General features: G+C 34.5%; 1 protein-coding gene across 1 annotated transcript; it reads left to right on the top strand.

Annotated features, from left to right (window-relative positions):
• Positions 1-1,959: 1,959 nt before the first annotated feature.
• Positions 1,960-20,487, top strand: LOC121299381 (solute carrier family 12 member 1-like). The gene is made up of 26 exons (XM_041227102.1): positions 1,960-2,331; positions 3,592-3,726; positions 4,196-4,271; positions 6,912-7,007; positions 7,564-7,703; positions 8,040-8,150; positions 9,363-9,474; positions 9,963-10,090; positions 10,344-10,428; positions 10,684-10,835; positions 11,370-11,477; positions 11,573-11,696; positions 12,024-12,125; positions 12,331-12,486; positions 12,911-13,010; positions 13,253-13,364; positions 14,048-14,188; positions 14,634-14,740; positions 14,831-14,913; positions 15,552-15,692; positions 17,056-17,187; positions 18,262-18,373; positions 19,010-19,096; positions 19,755-19,890; positions 19,973-20,040; positions 20,352-20,487. Exons 1-26 carry the CDS (start codon positions 1,960-1,962, stop codon positions 20,485-20,487), a joined length of 3,252 nt encoding a protein of 1,083 aa, XP_041083036.1.
• The last annotated feature ends 387 nt before the right edge of the window (positions 20,488-20,874 follow it).

Below are 20,874 nucleotides of genomic sequence, written 5' to 3'. Positions count from 1 at the left end.
GACGTGCAAACTTACTGGGCCCAAAAAACAAAAAAACAATTCTGTAAAATAAAATAAAGACAGCTAGATAAACACCTGGTAAAACAGTAACCCCGTTCTTTCTACTTTCTGCATCACCAGTGTCTGTAAATACATCACGTTCTCCCCTAATACAAGGAATCTGGTTTTAGGAAATACATATGCTTAATAATATGTACAAACATGTACAAACATCTTCAAACAGAAAAAAAGTAACAGCACGTAATAGAGATTTACAGCAAGACTGAGATTTACTGATTGATTAAAATTATATATATATATATATATATATATATTTATATATCTATATATAATGATAGATAGTAGGACAGTGTTATTCACACATGCTGTATCAGAGGCGTTCAATTCTAAATTAGTACTTGAATAGTTACAACACATATAATGTTGCATGTAGCACGCTGTGGAATCCATGTAGCACAATGAATGTACATACAAAAAACTTGGTTAACATAAACATATAGTAAAATTGACTTAACTTATTGTAATATATATTATATGTAATACCTTACATATAGCATATGCTGAAATGTGTAGTACAACATAATGGATATACCAACTAAAGACATAAACAGACTGGATATACTATATGGCAGAATATATTTACATTACAATATATAGTGGATATAATATATAGCAAAATATCATGAAGATGAAGTAAAATGGCATTAACAGGTAGCACATTGAGTGAATAAAATATATAGCAAAATACATAGCATTTATAGTGAAATGGATAAACCAAATAGCAGAATGAATATAACATATTTTAAAATAGATCTTTTTAAAAAGTATACAAAAGAAAATAATTTTGAAAGCTCTTTTTCTGTACAGGCAGAAAGGTAAGAATTTCCACCATTACTATAGCAACCAGCTAAGTTCCTCTCCACTCTGACAGACATGCTCAAGCAACACAGCAGGTGCTTGGTGACATGGCAAAACTGATAGATCCAGCAAGTGGTACTCTTGACAGAATTGATATACAAGGTGGTTTAACTTTGCTGTATGGCACATGCAGTGTGTTATACTTTCTATCCATCCTACTGTGTGCTGTACACAACGTGGTGTGTGTGTTTTATTCTTTCAAGCACTAGTTTTCTATTGAACTGCCCCTCGTATTGCTGAATTATTGGGGTTTTTTTGTGTGCCCCCATTGTTTCTTGCCCTAGGCAGTCTCCTATATCACTTATAGGTCTAATTCAATTCACATTGGTGTGAAATGTACCAATTCAATCAAATAAAATAACCAGCCCACATCCAAACCATTTATTGCATGATTTTATTATCTTTGGTAATAAAAACTTTAAAAACAAAATAACATCCAAACTCCATATAAACTAACTTGGTTCACTATATTAAACTAGTATATACTGTATATTTGTATCATTTACATGGATTTACACAGTAATGCTATTCTTGGAATAGGTCATTTTGACTTTGTTAATCTTTAAACTGAGATCCTGGTGTATCTACTAAATGCAGCTTGGTCATGCCCTTTCTATGAATTGTTAATCTGGGGTGTGCACCAATGGTATTTTCCAAAATCTCCTTATACAGCCACCTCTGGATATTATAAAAGACACCTGTTGAATAGTCTTGGTTCCCTATTCTATCTGTGTAGCACACACAAAAGAAGAAACACATTTTAAGGAGACGAATACTGGCTGAAGTCTAGGAGATGGTGGCACAGAACACAGTACCAAATCTTAAACAGGTATAGGATCAAGACGCTGTCTTCCAGATAAACGCTGCAGTGAGACAGGGTGTGTATGAAGAAGATTTAAAGTTTTGAATAATATAGATATAATATATAGATTTAATATATATATATATATATATATATATATATATATATATATATATATATATATATCTGTAGCATCTGTACATCAATATAGAAAGCGAAATTGAAACACAAATTTAGTAATGGATGGAAATCATCAGAGTCCTACACGATTTAATGTTAACAGAGTGACCGACAACCATGATACAAATGCAGCTTTTCAAGAAACCAGTGATGCCCCTCCACATTATGAAGAAACATCATTTGCAGATGGGAAAAGTGGGCACAGGATAAGTTTCAGACCTGATGACAGAGCTGTATACAGCAGCATCATTCACAATGAAGGTGGATTCCATCCTTATGACACCATTTCCAATCCCTATTATCTGCAAACATTTGGTCACAACACCATGGACCCAGTGCCCAGGATTGATTTCTACAGGAACGCAGGCAGTGTCAGTGGAGACAAAATCGCCAGGCCGACCCTGGAAGATCTTCATGAAGTATTCAGAAAAGTAAGTGCCTTATAAAAGTAATGTCATTTTAATTTTTTAGGGGGAGGGGGGGTTCTTTTCCACAAAATTAAGCAGAAATGGCACGATGCTGAGATATAACAGTCATAGTCAATTGAAGTGCATGTAAACAAAGTACATAAATGCTATTAAAGTGAACAGAAGAGGTACTGTATTGCTTAAGAGAATGAAACCAGGGCCAGATTTATAAAGATTTTTGTAAAAATAAAAATGAAATCGTTAGTGTTACAGAACTTGTGACAAGCTACTTAGAAGATAAATTGGTTTTAATCTATTTTATACTATAAACAGTTGCATTTCCTTTTAAAAAAAGCAAGTGCTGAAGTTTAGGGCATAATAAAAGACAATGCTAAAAGTGCTATTATTATATATATATTATATATATAGATATATATATATAATATATCTAATATAATATATATACCCATATGAAAATACAATATATGTACTGCATATATAATTGCTAACCTTTGTCTACTCTGAAAATATCTAACAGTGAGCGTCTTAAACTGTAATGCATTCTGCAACTGTAATCAATAGATTGACTCCATATTCACCACTCTCTATGGAAATGTAGCTATCAAAAGGAATTCTTAGTAAATGAATAATTATCCCCTTTAGCAAGGACATTGATTGCTTTTTTATGGGACAGTTTATGCTAATGTGGTGTGAAAACTCACGTTAAATCAAAGGGCACAAGGTTTAAAGAGGTTTAGTTGATTTTTCACATTAGTCTTCAATATTTGTCCAAAAAAAAAAAAAACCTCATTAGAATTGAACTTTGCTATATTTTCTTTATACTTGAACAAACCTTCTTGAATGTATTATTTGATGTATTTCTGGTGAGTCAAGCTATACATTCAAGACAGGGCTCAATCATACTTCTGAATTAAAATAAAGACCCTTTAAACCAGCAGGGGTCTTTCATGGTCTTTCTTAACCTACTTTTTAAAGAAAAGCTACTTGTACCAAATACAAAATAAAGCTCCGTCTGGCAACACAGAATGTATTGAATTAAAAATAAATCACATTTGCTACACCAACTGGCATTAGAGTTCATGATCCAAACACATCTAAATGGCACTACCCTTAAACTCATAACCCAGCTCAATCACAGGCCTTTTTTCCAACACGGTTGTATAATATTTAGTAATATTTGGCTTACTACTTACTGTACACTGTTTAGAAAGAGAAGTAGCTACTGAAAAAAACTGTCATACAAAACCCCTTTTATTACTCTAGAATGTTTCAGCTGCAGCCCCAAGTTGCCCAGATCAGGCAGCCAATAGGGATGGAGAACCTACAGATGAAGAAGCGGCAAAGAAGGAAGAAACCCAAGGTGGATTTGTGAAGTTCGGCTGGGTGAAGGGGGTGTTGGTGAGTAAAAATACACTTTCTTTTAAAAAAAAAAAAATGAACTGAGCCTCAAAAACATTAGGAAAAGGTGAGCCTATCTCAAGAAATGCATGAAGCCTGGGCCGGATAGACTTCCTTCTATGTCTGGTGCATTCAATATGTACTAAAATCAGCAGTACAACTTCTAGGAAGCAGATCTGTGCCAGTTCTGGGCAAACTGCCGGTGTATCAGAGTCAAGATTCAAGTGGAGAGCATGGGAGTATCATTAGGAGTGTCAGCATCATCAGCGACCATATTAAACATTGACATATAAATAGCTATAATCTAATCATGAGTTGAGGCTGTTTCTAACAAGATGGCAAGGCTACCATTTTCTTTTTTTTAACTTGCCTACACATATTAATCAAATAACTATTGCAAGTTGAAACACTGATCTCTTGTCATATACATTTAGTTCCACTGTGTCTTTTCCTAATTTATGCAATCTAGGTAAGATGCATGCTGAACATTTGGGGAGTGATGCTCTTTATTCGTCTCTCATGGATTTTCGGCCAAGCTGGTATAGGTAATTATTTTAATGTTTAACAGATTTACTTTTGAATACATGCAAATGAATTGGTTAATGATGATACCAATTCTACAATGTGATTTTAAATTCATGGTTCTATAAAATTAAATAACAAATGTATTATTTAAATATCATAATTCTGGAAATGTATTATTCGACCTATAAATACTGTAAGAATTGTTCTAAAATGGTAGCCATAATGGTGGCCCACACTTATGTAAACATTGCTACCTTAGATTTTTTTTATCTAATGGTTCTTATTGCAATTACTGAAATATTATGTTTTAAAGTTTTTGGGGAAAGTAAGTGTTACATGGTTGTGACTGTGAGTTCTGGACCTGTGCAAGTACTATAGTGTTTTATGCATGGCAGTATACTGCCAGCAAATAAATAAATAAATAAATAAATACAATATATATATATTATACTATATATATAGATATATTATTATATAATATATATATAGATATTATAATAGATATTATATAGGTTTTTGTCTCTATGACATTGGCTCTAAGATCTATAAAGACACTGGTGGGCTAGCCTTTGTTACATATATCTACGACTGGCAACTAGAACTGAATAGCAACTCCTGAACTCAGGTGAAAGAACCTTACTTACAGACTTATGAAAAATAAAACAACAGGATTTTAGTAATTGCTAAATTTCAGAAAGTGATTGTTGGGTTGTTTGTGTAGGTAGAGTGCGACTCACTGACTTGGGTTCCAGCCAGACCCAAATAAAGCTGGGTATGTCCTGTTAATTATGAAATATTCTCAATGTTCTTTGGGTAATTATAAAGTACTCTGCAAAAAAGTGATCCCTAAGCCGTTATTTAATGTTTCTTACCCTTGGAGGTTGGTTAAAGAATAAGGCGCTATTTAGTGGTAAAATTACATGTTTTTGTGAGCATTGTAGATTATTTATGCATGTGACTTATTTGGCACAAACTCTGTTCCTGATAAAATAGCTCTAAATGATTTTAATGATGCATATCTAATCACTGTTTAGAGCCAGAGGGTGCAAGCTGGTATTGGAAGTTTCGGATTTCTCCACTGCAAAGTCTTTGCTTTAGGCTTCTGTGCACAATTAGTGCTCTAAACGGTCTATTTGGTGACCTGTGGCAGGCTGGCGAGTTGATAGAGGCCCAGAGTCTGTAGTTCAAAAAAATAATTATTTTATTATAAATATACATAAAAATAAAAGGGCACAAGGGCCAAAATAAAGCAATTTAAACACAAAAAGAAAGACAAAAAGCAAAACTAACAAAAATAACAATTTCCATGCTGGGCAATGCCTTCGCTGGATTTATCAAAATTCAAAAATCACCCACCAAAAAAACCCCCCCACCAACCTGCTTCCTCAGCTCCCTCCTCCCAAATGAGAAGCAGAGGCCTCCTTTTATGTCAGGTGGCTGGGCGCTGATTGATCATTAATTAACCTAATCAACTAATCAACCCCAGCCACCTGAACATAATAAACCCAGGCAGGTATGGGAAATTAACCCCATCCCTGCCAATTTAAAAAGGGCAGAGCTCTGCTCTGCCACATGACCATTAATTACTTTGTTTTTAAAGTATAAGTACAATAATAGCTTAAGTCATAGGCAAATTAACTCATTTAAGTGCTGTGACCAAAAGATTATTAACTCTTTTTATATTCCATATTTCCCCTCCATTGAATGTTCTCTTAAAATTACACTAAAGTACAGTTGTAATGACAGTAAATGAGCTGCCGTTATATTCCAAGTGAAGTTTTTCAGCCTTTTTTTTTACAGGCTTACAGGCTGTTGCACCAAAAACCTCTCATTATCGTTCTTTTTCGATCCTGGTCCAGAGCCATACACTGTGCTACTGCCCTTTTAATTGATACAGCTAGTAACATTTCCTATTTTAATTTTCTACAGGAGTAACCTAAAAATATTCAGCGTATAGTAAGGCTTACAGAAGCTGTTGAGAAAGACAAAAAAAGGACAACCCAAAATCATTAAGATGTAACTGTTTGTCTCTTACTTCATCACTGACAGGTCTTGGAGTTATTATTGTTCTTCTGGCTACCATGGTAACTTCAATTACAGGGTTGTCAACCTCAGCCATTTCCACTAATGGATGTGTCAGTGGAGGTAATATATTTAGCATGGATCCTTGCAATATTTGGAGGTCCTCTCCAAATTTTTGTTTTACTTTACAACAGTAAAGTGAGTATAAAGTCAAGCTTTCCTGAGGTATTAAAATCTAATAGAAGTGGAATAATGTACAGGTATGGTACTATACCAACTTTTTACTTGATTTCTTGTGAGTGCATTTCAACAGCAAAGCCGGGCTACCTTTCTGAAGAAAGAAAAGAAAGGATTTTCAGGAATCATCACCTCTTTCTCAGACGAAAATGAAGACAGTTGTTTTCCAGGTCAAAGGCATCAGTTGGCATCTTTCCCAGGTTCTTTGGATTCCAACAGGAGCATAGCAAGTCCCCACTATCAACAAGGAGAAATGATGTAGTTCTTCCGCAGCATGATGAGGGAGCTTTTTACTTTAGAACAGGTATCCCAGTGGCACGGTGGACACCAGGGCATGGCTGTGCACCTCATATTCCATGATGAGGGGACTTTTTCATTTGAAACACTTTTGATTTTTTCAGGTCTGGGAGTCATCGTCATTGGCTTAAGCGTGGTAGTCACTACCCTAACAGGTTTATCTATGTCTGCTATTTGCACCAATGGAGTTGTCAGAGGAGGTAATGTACTTCATATGCATTTTCTAAGTGGGTATAAAAGTGACTCTTCCAGTAAAAGCACTGCCACTTGAAGTGCACTAAGTGGCCAGTCTAGGCTTGGGACCCACAAGGAGTGCCGCACTGGCCTTTACACTTTTGGGGTTAGAGGGTAAGAAAGTCAGCCGGATGATGCCCATTGATCTTCAGTCCTCTAGATCGGTATGTAGGTCGCAGCGGTCTGGCAACATTCAAATAGAGCATCTGAACTTAAAACTTGAAACTTGAACAAAGCATAATATACTGTCATTGATATGCATGATTGCACTATGCAATAATCTCAATGCTAGTAATAGATACAGTTGTCTGTCTATTTACTAAAGAAAAGCACTTCATAGTTTTAGCAGATTGAAAAAGTTATCCTTAATGATTGATAAGATACAACAATAATAAAATTTGGTGCTACAGAATTGTAATATTTATTTGTTTATTTATTTATTTATTTATTTTGAACCGCAAACAGTATGTATTTTGACAAGTTTGAAAAAGTAAGAATGGATTGTATTTGGTCTTTTAACAGGGGGTGCTTATTATCTCATATCCAGAAGTTTAGGACCAGAGTTTGGTGGGTCTATAGGTCTGATTTTTGCATTTGCAAATGCAGTGGCTGTAGCCATGTATGTCGTGGGGTTCGCTGAGACCGTTGTGGACCTTCTTAAAGTAAGTTTAAACATGCATGGCTTATTCAAAATGCTTGGCTTATGTGTCTTGGCTTATAATTAGGAAAAATGATTTGGGGTAAATTAAAAAATCATGGTAGAGTAAATGGAGAGAACACAAAAGACACAAATTTGGGATAGTGGCTTCATTAGTTTGTCAGAAAATATAAAGCAAAATTTTATTTTTATGCATTCCCCCAGAAATGCATTTTGATAGCAAATATATAATGTATTGCTTCCTATGCAATTACAGCTTATATTTTTTAGTTACCACAAAAAAAAATATGGTCCTGTATTTCAACAATCAAGGACCTGATGAATTATTGTTATTTTTCAGGAAAGTGATGCATTGATGGTGGACGTGACGAATGATATCAGAATAGTTGGATGCATTACAGTGGTGTTGCTACTTGGGATCTCTTTAGCTGGAATGGAATGGGAGGCAAAGGTACATTCCTCTTTCATTTTAAACTTTGGAACCACTACAGAAATGGAACCATTTTGTTCTTTTGAAGTTACCTTGCAAGTCATTCAAATTTCAAGGATTATCTGCATTTTTCCCTCATAGACACTCACAAACTTAGGGCTTGTGCAAAATAAAGTTTTTTAAACATGCTTAAATAGTACGTTACATATATACAACTGTGTGGTTATGCCCTTCTATATATATATATATATTATATATATATATATATATATATATATATATATATTCCACACAAAGAAAAATCCTATACCATATTTCTGAGTAAGGGATCAATTGACTAAACTTTCAACTGGGAAAAGGGGTTTAAGAAATGACTTTGACTTAGTTTCTTTTAGTTTAAATTTTTTTTTTTCTTAGAGAAAATGTATGCTGTCTGTACAGCGCCTTAGGGATTATAACTCAATTACAGCTTGAGCTCATAATATTTCTTTATTTTAGAACAATATGCAATATTATAATACACTAATCCACAAATGGTATGCATAATACCATACTTCTAAGAATTGCATCAGTTCATATTAGGTTACCTACACTCTATGAAAACCTATTTAAAATGTGTCCATTTCTGAAACTTTTTGGGTGGTACTGTATAAAAAAAAGACTGAATAGTTTTCTTAAAAAAACATTTGGCACCTCTTTTATTACTTAATGTGAATGTAAGTAATTGTAGTATACTAGAAAATGAATCATAAACAGACATATTACTGGAACTCATTGAGAAGGTTGTCTGATCCAACAGGCTTACTGTTCTTAAGTAACAACCCAGCTTCCTCGAGCTTGGCCACTGTAATATCTGCACATATGTCTGCCAATAACTTTCATTACCAGTAATTGCCTAGGCCCCAGTCTAGATTTCCAGTTCAACCCTTTATAAGTCGGAAAGTCATTTTTTATTTCACTATAATAAGTTTTGCTTGCCACGCATTTTATTATCTGTATAAATACCTCTTACACATCTTCTTTGTCAACTTGACACAATTTCTAAAGCCTCCGTAGAACCCTTGTTATCACCCTGATGGTGAGAGCTCTCCCTACCTATCATACCCTTAATCTTCAAACACATTTTACATATCAGAATGTTCTCATCCTTACGCCCTTGTTTCTTTGGTTCCTTGTTCAGTAGTAAGGAAAGCGATGTTCTTGAGCTGTATTTTCTTTTTTTTTTAATACCAGGCTCAGGTTCTTCTACTGGTAATTCTGCTAGTCGCTATTGGTAACTTCTTTGTGGGATCAGTCATCCCCACCAATGAAGAAAAGAAAGCCAGAGGATTTTATAATTATGACGGTTAGTACATATAATATTTGTTTTTATCAAGGGCACAATAGGGTTGTGACAGTACACATCAAGTGCTCAGCATTTCAAAGCCCAAACAGCTAATGTTGTATGAGAATGCAATGTGATACATATCTGAAAACACCCCTGGGAATGAGTGAAAAAATGTATAGCTTATATATAGAAATATGATGTTTAACTACTACATGAATTAGTACTATGTATGAAGTGTTAACAGTAATGCAAAAACTCCTTCTGTAAACTACTGTATAATCCACAGGCAACTTGCATTGCGTACATACCTGGTCAGTCCAACTGCAGTCATTACACTGATAGGATGGTCTATTGAGCGTACAAGAGTGGGGCCTATTTTAATGATCAAAAGTTCAAAAGAGCTGTGGATCCTACACAACCCTAAAACTCATAACCCTGCTCTAATTTGGGCATTAAGATGTTCACTTCTGGACTTCTCATATGAAATAAGTGGATTTTTCCTGCAGGCTCTATATTTGCAGAAAACTTTGGACCCGACTTTAGAGATGGAGAAGGCTTCTTTTCTGTTTTTGCCATCTTCTTCCCAGCAGCTACAGGCATTCTTGCCGGAGCCAACATCTCTGGTGATTTAGAGGTAAGTTTATACGGTGCCTTATCTAGCGTTAGAAAATACTGTAATAGATAGCAAATAAGCAAATGTAGCTTGAATAAAACATTTTCAAAGATGTTATAGAACATGCAATTACCAACTACATTTTGACCATCCACATCTCATAAGATAGAACTGGCTAGTTTTATAATATAGCCTATAATAATAATATTCTTCCATTTCCAATTCCAATATTTTCATTTTTTTTTTTTTTTTTTTTTTTTTTTTTACATTTAAGGATCCACAAGCCGCTATCCCCAAAGGAACAATGTTGGCTATTTTCATAACAACCATTACCTACCTTGCTGTTGGTATTTGCGTATGTAAGTATGTGTCTCTTTAGAGCAAAGTCATTCAGAAAATGTTTTTAGAATATGTGTATGTCTCCTAAGAGTTTATAATATGTGTATGATTACTATTGCATTCAAATAAAGTTTCAGGCAGATAGAAATTACTGGTGCACACCCCAAGTGCACCCTAGTGGTCATTTTATATGGCCTCATTACAGAAATTCCACCTTGCTGAGACTTATTTTAAGGTTAATACATCTCTCATCCTTCTACTTGGTCCTTATGTAGCTGCCACTGTTGTGCGAGATGCGACTGGCTGTCTTAATGATACCATTACCCCTGGGATGACATGTAATGGCTCGGCAGCCTGTTCTCTGGGTTATGACTTCTCATCCTGCAAGACTGAATATTGTGACTTTGGTCTAATGAACAACTTCCAGGTAAAAAAAAAAAACAAAAAAACAAAAAAACAAAACAAACAAAAAAAAATAGTATGAACAAAATAAGGTGGTTTACAAATGATTCCACTTTATACTTTTTATTATCATTTCAAAATTTGCTAAAAATTTGAACCCTTTGCTTCTGCCTTTAAAGCATAAAGCAAGACCAGGCTAATACAGTTACCAGCTCCTTATAAAGCCTATTAAGACCACATTCTGTCAGAACTTTTGAATTTGTTGATCCAAAGGTCTCTCTCTTATAAGACCACCTCTGATATCCTTTTATTGAGTCACATGTGATAGTTGAAACAGAGATACCCCGCTGTATGGAACTCTTATCAGTTTGGCTGAAAGAGCTTGTTCTTCTGCTGCCCTGGCAGAGTCCTAGTTTTGGAGCAAGATGGTCATGAGTTCAAATATAAGACCTCTTATGAAGAACTCCTACCCAGGTTGGCTGATGGAGCTGCTCCTTTGACTCATCTGGTGAGTCTTTGAGTTTATATACTGACCTTCTCTGTCTCCCTGCTGCTTTAGGTTATGAGCATGGTATCTGGATTTGGTCCTCTCATAACTGCAGGGATTTTTTCCGCTACCCTGTCCTCAGCCTTGGCTTCACTCGTTAGTGCACCAAAGGTGTTTCAGGTCAGCCAAACTACAATGCAAGAAAATAAATAAATACATCTTGAGTTAGCAAGATTTATCTGTGGTTCTGATTAGTTGGGTTTTTTTACATGTAGGCTCTTTGCAAAGATAACATCTACAAGGCACTCCACTTCTTTGCTAAAGGGCACGGCAAGAACAACGAGCCTCTCAGAGGATATGTTCTGACCTTCATTATTGCTGTTGCATTTATTCTGATTGGTAAGTGTTTGGGTTTTCAAATGTACCATTTAAATAGATATACTGACCCCATATTTGATCAAAGATATTTACAATAAATGGAACTGAAAAATTAGCAAGAAACAACTCAGAAATATAAGGACTCTGAAGAGCACAACATCTGTGACAACTGTGACCAATAGAGCCCGTAGAATTTCAGATTCAAATACCAGCTAGAATAAAGCATTACTTTTTAACATTACATTTTACATTTCATATATTGGAATACATCTATTGTGGATATATTTAATTTTCATTAAAACAAAAATAAAAAAAAATACTGTGTAATATGTTTGTTTTTTTCATTAGCTGAACTGAACACAATTGCTCCCATCATCTCCAACTTCTTCTTGGCTTCATATGCCCTCATCAACTTTTCTTGCTTCCATGCTTCCTATGCCAAATCACCAGGTCAGTATTGCAATCTAAAAGATGTATATTCAGTATCCCATTTAGTTATCCTTAAGAATGCCTTCAGGAGTGGAAAATTGAAAGTGAAAATGGTGTGGGGGTGGTTTTAATGTATTTGTCTTGTTTTTATTTAAATAAAATATTATTTTAAAATGTTTTCAGAATTCCAGTATTTGTATCACATGATCTACCACATGTCCTACAGGTTGGAGACCGGCTTATAAGTATTACAATATGTGGGTGTCGCTGTTTGGAGCCATGCTGTGCTGTGGGGTGATGTTTGTCATCAACTGGTGGGCGGCTTTGATCACCTATGCCATTGAGATCCTCCTCTATATTTATGTAACGGTCAAGAAGCCAGGTGAGATGCCGTTTAGTTAGCATGCTGTATTAAATATATCATAACACTGAATCATTGAACATTTTGTATAATATAATATCCTTTACAATATGTACAGTATTTATAATAAAAGATCCTTTACAATGTACAGTCATTATACCACATGTTTCAAAGTTTTAACATTGTAATATATAGATATATATATAATATTATAGATATATATATAATAGAGATATATATAGATATAATATAGATATATATATATATATATATATATATATATATATAGTATTTAATTAATAGTTTAGAATTCATATTTAAATTTTAAAATATATAAATCCTGCACGCTTGTGATCACAAGTAGAGATGTGTATTACCCTTCATTATGCATGATAGATTGTTTTGCTGTGTCAAGTTATGTTGACCGTGCACTTGTTTCTAATAGATGTGAACTGGGGATCATCCTCCCAGGCTATTACTTTTGTTAATGCTCTGAATGACGCGCTTGTTTTAACGGCGGTGGATGACCACGTGAAAAACTTCAGGTAGGAACTGTAATCAATCCGAAGAATATCGGCAGCTCATTTCACCTCAATGTACACCATGATAGAAAAAGAATGTGTCTCAGAAATTCTTTCTTGTTCATAGACATTCCTATCTTGTAATGACTAGCGGCTCAGTGTTTTAAGATGCTCAGTAAATAACTGATGCTGCCCTTGTCAAGATGTATGGGTGGTATATCTAAAGGGTTGTGTTCTTCTAATATCTGGTCCTTTATGTTTTTCAGACCGCAGTGTATCGTGTTGACAGGAGATCCAAAGACTAGACCGGCTCTGTTTGATATTGCCCATTCATTCACCAAGAACTATGGGCTCTGCATTACCAGTAAAGTGTTTGTTGTAAGTGTCCTTTGCGAATCATCCTAAATATAAATAAATAAATAAATAAAACTGATATATTCTGTAGTTATTGTCAATTTGTCAGACACAAGTCTAGAAAATGCAACTGAAGTAAAACATTTTTAGTTAAATTAATAAACTCTTGTTATGTCTTTGCAAAAGTTCAAGAACATTCTTAATTTAAAAGCTTGAACTGGCTCCAAATGTACTTATTTGGTTACTTTTTATCTTTAGGACATTCTCATAAATCAAATTCTAAATAATAGGAGCTTTCAAAGCTTGATGTAAATGCTGAATTAATTGTTCCACAAGGACTGTATCAATAAAAGGCTTTTCAATGCAATTTGAAAGTCAGTCCTGCAATGCTCTTTATAAGGAAACCTGGATTAGTTGTTCAAGGTCAGAAGCCTTAGAGGTGAATTTCTAACAGTTTCCAAAGATGTATCCCTCATTTTAATTTTTTCAATGTTTTTTTTTTTTTTTCTGTCATTTCTTAGTTGTTTGGGTATTTACATTTTTTTTTGACTGCCTTTTCTTTCTGCATATTTGACTCTAGATTATAATTGTTTTGATCCACAAGTTTATATTCAGCATAGTGACAACTTCATGAGTACTAGTACAGTTACATAAATTATAAGACCTACAGAAAATTTTTTTGTTTTGTTTTTTTTAATCATAAACAGGGGCCACGAATACAGACAGTGAAAGAAATGAACAGCTCCTTGGAGAAGAACCAGACCTGGCTGAACAGCAAAAAAAGGAAAGCTTTCTATGCAGCAGTGGCCTGTGATAACTTCCGCGAGGGAGTTAGGAGTCTTCTTCAAGTACGCTGACAGGGTTACACATTCTGAAATGAAATAGCAGTAAAGCTTTATATTCATGTTTATTGTGACTCAGTGAATAGCATTCTCTTCATTTTGGAGAGTGTTTGCAATTGTATTTCCTTTGTAATGTTCTGAACCAACGCAAAGGCTAGAGAAAATATATGACCACATATGTCTGCAATTATGAACGATCTTATCCTCGGCCTGTAAGGTAATCTTTTCCTGCACAATGTGATATCAGAGAGGCTCAGCATTTCTTTACTTCCCAACACAATTTAATTCCAGTTTGACTGGTAGTTTCATGATTACATTCATGTGTGTGTGTGTGTGTGTGTATATATGTATATATATATATATATATATATATATATATATATATATATATATATATATATATATATATATATATATATATATATATATAATGTATGTTTTTGTTTATTAGGCTTCAGGTGTTGGTCGCATGAGACCTAATACACTGGTGATTGGATTCAAAAGAGACTGGAGAAATTCTAGACCCAAGGATATAGAGAACTATGTTGGTGTTTTACAGTAAGTCCTCATTTCTTTTGATTATTTTTTTTTCACGTAGGTGAGTTTGCCACAGTGTTGAATGAAATATGTGTTTTGTTTGTTTTTCAGCGATTCGTTTGATTTCGAGTATGGAGTAGTGATGGTAAGGATCAGCCAAGGGTTTGACGTCTCTCAGGTTCTGCAGGTGCAAGGTAGGTGCCCGTCCGCAGTCACATATAGTATGATATAATAAAGTTTATCTGCATCTGATGGAGAGTCCTCATTTTAAAAAAATGCCGGTAGCAAGTCTTTATTTCAAATGTAGGTTGATGAAAATATTCTCATTTAAGAGATTGTAATCCAGCAAGGTGTATTTAAATATATCACATTTGTTCTGTTCTTCATTTGTTTTGAATACCTCAACATAGTGTGAGAATGTATCATCCTATTACTATTTTTATTAATTATATGCAACTGAGGGAAGTGCTTTGCCACTTTGTCTGGGTCATGAAGAATTAGCATTACCAACTAATTGTGTACAGTATATGGTGATATCAACTGTAAATGGTGTATGCTGAAATAGTGTAACTAAATAAACTCCATAAATAATAATAATAATAATAATAATAATAATAATAATAATAATAATAATAATAATAATAATAATAATAAATGTAACCACCCACATATTTTTATCCTGAAAATTCCTTGAATGGAGACGATTTCTGTGTAGACTGGAAAATGTTTTGCCCTTTTATTCAGTTTAATCATGCATTTATACTCCAGTGGTTTTCAGTCCCTGTGGTGTTGTTTTGCAATACTGATTATATGCTGAATGTCTTTATTGCAGAGGAGCTGGAGAGGCTGGAGCTGGAGCGGCAGGCACTCGAGGCTGCCATTGATGAGGAGGAGTTTAAAGAGGGAAAGCATGGGATCCATGGCCTGTTCAACAAAGCCAGCAAGTTTAAAATGTCTAAGCCAGAATCAAAAGGTACTTAAAACACAAACAGTACAAGCCAGTGTTTGTGCCAGTTTTGTGGTATTGACTTCACTTAAATGGCCATTAAACTTACGATATGCAAGTGTTAGTTATATGACCAGGCTTTGAAGCCACATTCTTCTGTACAAAAGGACAATGCAGCTGGAGATATTTACTCATTTACTGTATTCATCCTTCACATATGGTTTGCCCAGATGGAACAAAGAGCAGTTGTTTTTGTCATTTGAATTCCTTTTCCAAAAGAGTGACAGAGTCAATGAGGTATGGCACTCAGCAGGTTCACTGGTAATTGTTAATGCTCTACACTGCAGCTTTGTAAAAGATAGCATGCAGTAGTGTTGCCTGCAAGCCTTTAAGAACTCAAAAGGGTGTCTCAGGAGAGAGCTGTCTAGCTTCTCTTATCTTGGCTTGCTCATTGAAAGTCTAATACAAGAATACAGCAGATAGACAGTTTTGTGGCCTTCAATTTCATCTCCAGATGCTGACGAAGGACGAATGAAGCCAGTAATGAATTTATCTTTTTTGGAAGCAAATCTACATTTAGAAAATCTAAAACAAAATCACTTAACCTTTTTTTTAAATGGCACATTTAATACAATGTTCTACATAATACTGTTTCTGCGAAAGACAAATCGTGTAGACTAGACTAACTTAATTTAAGCAAAGGGTCTGGCTTACTATGAAACGTGTCTAATATATCCCTTATCGTACCATTAAAGTGCTTTAATTATTGACTGTATAAAGATGGTTGAATGGATTATTTAACTGTACTGGCTAAAATAATCAGACAGGAGGACACAACACCTAAAACACAATAGTTATGTCTAGTCCTACATTAAGAGAAATCTATGTGTATGTCAAGCTGAGTGAGATGCAACAACTTGTTGGTGTAGCTTATTCCCTGTTTTACAGATGATCATCAGTGGTACTTTGGGAACTTTTAGGGATCTTTGAGGTACACTGCATTTACAGTGATCGAAAGATCAGCTTAGCCTGGCTCTAAGAAAATGACAAAGAGCTTAACTTCTCCTAAGCTAATCAATGGTAGCTTCCTCAGTTTAGCTTGTGGACAAATAATTCCCAGATATGCATACTGTTATTGTTTCTATGTTTAAAATATGTTTGTTTGTGTATTAAGGTTATGAAACCATAACCTATAGCAGTGACACAAGAGAGGACCCTAATTGTATAAAATGCTGTCTGTATTCAGATCTGCAGCTGTCCAGATCAACTGAATGGAGCCCAATGTCTTTGTTTATCCTCCAGCTACATATGCTTATTATAACAATCTCTCGAACACCACCAGAACAGATTGGTTGTCTGTCTTTGCTGTACATTTGCTTTTTTTATATAGAGAACACCATGAAGTCAGCTCAATCAATGCATGTGGGAGACATTAACCAAAGGCTTATGGAGGCAAGCACACAGTTCAAAAAGAAGCAAGGCAAAGGCAACATTGATGTGTGGTGGTTGTTTGATGATGGCGGTAAGAGCTGAACTATATCCTATAACAATCTTCCACCATGCATGCAGCATCACTCAATGGGGCTGTGATTTTAAACTATTTTATGATTCAGAAAGAATTGTATTCTGTAACCCTTTTGTCAAAAAACAAATTCTTTATGAAGTTAAGGATTTTAAAACTTGCAGTCTTTAGAAACACAAAACAGGTAGGGGTCATTTTAGATCCAATCTTGTATTCACAAACACCTGGTTTTGTGAGACTTCTTAAACCGGTTAATCAACTGCAAACAGGTTACTCTACATAGATGAAATTGGGATTCTCGTTACTCATCTGTCTGTGATTTATAGGTCAACGGTATGAACTGGTAGCACGCATTCATTTGATAACTATTTTTTAAGACTAATTTCCTTTTTAAAATTAGCTGAGCTTTGAGAGCTCTGCTAAAGTGAATAGCTGAGTCATTTTTTTCTTACACACAATTATCTTATTATTTATGCACTTTATTGATTGCGTGGATATCTCTGTATCAACAATAAAATACCTTCACAGGATTAATTATGGATAGTTTAATGCCTTTATGCCAAGACTTGCATTTGCTTCCAGCAGAATAATTGTATGGGATGAAAATTATGCTTTAAATTGCAATAGCGCAAGCATATATTTTCTAATATAATATCAAGAGGATGTAACAGTAGTTTGATTCTAAAAAGTCTGAATTACTGGACAGATAACAGTGTTCTGTATTCTCCAATAAAGGCAATTGTCCTGAAACATTAAGTTCTCAGTGTGCTTGTAAACTAAAATCCTTTCTTTATAATATCTTCAATCAATCACATTTATACTCCTTTGCAAGGTTCATATATACAAGTGGGCTCTGGCACGTTGTCAATTCTTCCACAGCTAAACTCCAGGAACATCAACACCCCCAAAAGCATCTACACATAAATCAAATGTGATGTCATCTCTACTGAATGTCTGATGAGTGGCATACAGAATTATCAATATAAATTTGTAATATAACACATGTTTCTGTTTAGTTTTTATTATAAAAGACAGCAAACCAGTTGGCTATAGTAATTATTTCTGCTATTTCAGGCTTGACACTGCTGATCCCCTACATCTTAACAACAAGAAAGAAGTGGAAAGACTGCAAGATTAGGGTCTTTATGGGTGGAAAGGCCAACCGTATTGATGAAGACAAGGCAGCGTACGCAACAAACTTTTACTATAAGTATCGTATTATCATATCAGCTTGGGGGTTACCAAACTTGTAAGGATTTGGTAAACCTGGTGCCACTGCATTATTGGAATTAAATTGAGAAATCTTTATATGCTTTGTTCAGTTCGGGGTGGTTCGTGTATGGGAGTTTGACACTGACTAAATATTTCATTCTGCAATACTGTAATATATAATACCAGCAGGCCTGCTGTATGTTTCATTTTCATAACTTAATTTAGACTTGAATTAACTGGGGGAAAGAGTTACTGACTAATACAAAATATCCATTAAGTTGTATATTATTTTAATTAAAACAGAATACAAATGTGCTAGAAGCTACATAAATAAATATGGTCTTAGCTGCTGGCTAACGTTTTTTTTTTTTTTTTTTTTTTTTTTTTGTTTTTTTTTACAAAATGTAATTGTAGTTATGTTGTATGCCTTTACGCAGTTTCAAATATTTATTAATCCTTAAGACCATTTGAACAGCCATAAGAGATAAGATGAAACAGGATTATGCTAAAATATGACTATGTAATTGTTTGAAATGTTTCTGAGCAGTATATACAGGTCAGTCAATACCAGAAGCTTCACATTTTAACTATTTTTGTCATTTTCTCCTAGAATGATTTCACTACTGAGCAAATTCAGAATACAGTTTGTTGACCTTTATGTTGTCGGAGACATCAACACTAAACCAACCAAGGAGAGGTAAGATACTAGTGATTTATACTAACAAAAAAATCACCTTCAAATGACCAAACAAAACTCAACCACACCTGCTGTATTGCTCTACCTTGCACTATACCTCCAATGAATTGCCTCTCTTGCATTATAATATTTGTGAAATACATTACTGTAAGCTGGGGTTACATGGGACAATTTTGACACTTGTTTTGTAATAGCTACCCTGTATACTGTTAAAGTGTAATTATACAGTTATTCCTTTAAATCTAAGTAAATGATATATTAACAGGTATATGTGGGCTACTTTATTGTGTACAGAAATGAATCAGATCTCCTGACTATCTTTCTTATTTTCTACATAAAATATATGAACAATATTCTAAGACTGAGATTTGCTTACAATCACATTTGTATCATTTTTGGGGGATCTATACATAGGCATGTATAAAACATTATCAAAAATGTGTTTTTCAGTATGAGAGGTATAAACTGAAAATGCTGATTAAAAAGCTACATATATCAGGCAGAAAAAAATAAACTGTCTAATGGTGAACGACATCTAAAAATTTCCCCAGTTTATGATGATAAAAAATAAACCATACATGTTTTAACTTAGCAGTTTCAGACTCTCTGTGGGGGCCGTCTCAGTTATAAAATGAATTTGTATACCTTTGTTTTGCAGCTGGAAATTCTTTGAAGAAATGATTGAACCCTATTGTCTCCATGAATGCTCCAAAGACCCTGCAACAGCTGACATGCTGAAGAAGGAAAGCCCTTGGAAAATCATGGATGCAGAGCTGGAATTGTGCAAGGAAAAGGTAAACCACTGTCTAATGAATAACGACTTGTGAATGTAGTTTATCGTAACTATTGCAACAATACTTTTTTTTTTCAATACAGAATCGTCGGCAGGTTCGCCTCAATGAACTGTTACAGGAGAACTCCAGAGCAGCTAACCTCATCATTATGTAAGTACAGGCACAGAGAGGGCTTATAAACTGCATGGTCAAAACGGAGAAGCAGACATTCAGGCTAAATAAATATTATAGGACCCAAAGGAGTATTTACATACCACTTTAGGGGTATATACAGCAAGAGGTGTCATTTTACACTGTTACTGAATGGATGTTTAGTAAAGCATTTATAACAGCAATAGTTTTGCTTTGTCTTGAACTCACCATCTAGAAGTTCATTTTGATGAACTTCTAGATTGGTAGTGATCACAATGTATGTATCTATGTAGTAACTATGGTAACACATCATTGTCTTCTCTTTCCAGGAGCTTGCCTATAGCTAGAAAGGGGGCTGTCTCTGATTACCTATATATGGCCTGGCTGGAAATTCTTACAAAGAACCTGCCTCCCATCATGCTGGTCAGAGGCAATCACAAGAGTGTGCTGACATTCTATTCTTAACAAATGCACAACACATCTAGACAAATACCTGTTTCTCCTGTACTGTTTTTAAAACAAAATCTAATAATAATATCGTTGTAATAATAAAAAATAATTCAGACAACAAAGTGAACAACTGGCATGTACTGCCGCCTAGTGATAAGCCTGTTTTATGCACTGTATTGAAAACTAAATTATTGTCAAAAAAAAAAAATAATAATCTGGTGCTGCAAAGATGACTTCGTTCAATTTGATTTCATTTTCTTTAATCCTTGTTTTTATTCCTGCTTGGATTTCTCCTCTAAACGTGTCCAGACATAACTTATAAAATCAATATATACCAAAAAATGTTTTGCAACTTTTCTTTCAATAATATTTTTGCAGTGTGATTTTTAAATACTTGAAATA

The sequence above is a fragment of the Polyodon spathula genome, chromosome 24 (assembly GCF_017654505.1).
Source record: "Polyodon spathula isolate WHYD16114869_AA chromosome 24, ASM1765450v1, whole genome shotgun sequence".
Taxonomy (NCBI): Eukaryota; Metazoa; Chordata; class Actinopteri; order Acipenseriformes; family Polyodontidae; genus Polyodon; species Polyodon spathula.
Note: the sequence above shows the minus strand (reverse complement) of the source record. Positions and strands in the feature narration are given on the sequence as shown.

Excerpts from the sequence above, each read along its gene's own strand:
- LOC121299381 (XM_041227102.1), top strand. The coding sequence starts at position 1,960 with ATGGATGGAAATCATCAGAGTCCTACACGATTTAATGTTAACAGAGTG. Across the intron at positions 13,365-14,047 it reads TTACCAGTAAAGTGTTTGTT|GGGCCACGAATACAGACAGT; the intron begins GTAAGTGTCCTT and ends AATCATAAACAG. Across the intron at positions 15,693-17,055 it reads GTCTAAGCCAGAATCAAAAG|AGAACACCATGAAGTCAGCT; the intron begins GTACTTAAAACA and ends TTTTTTATATAG.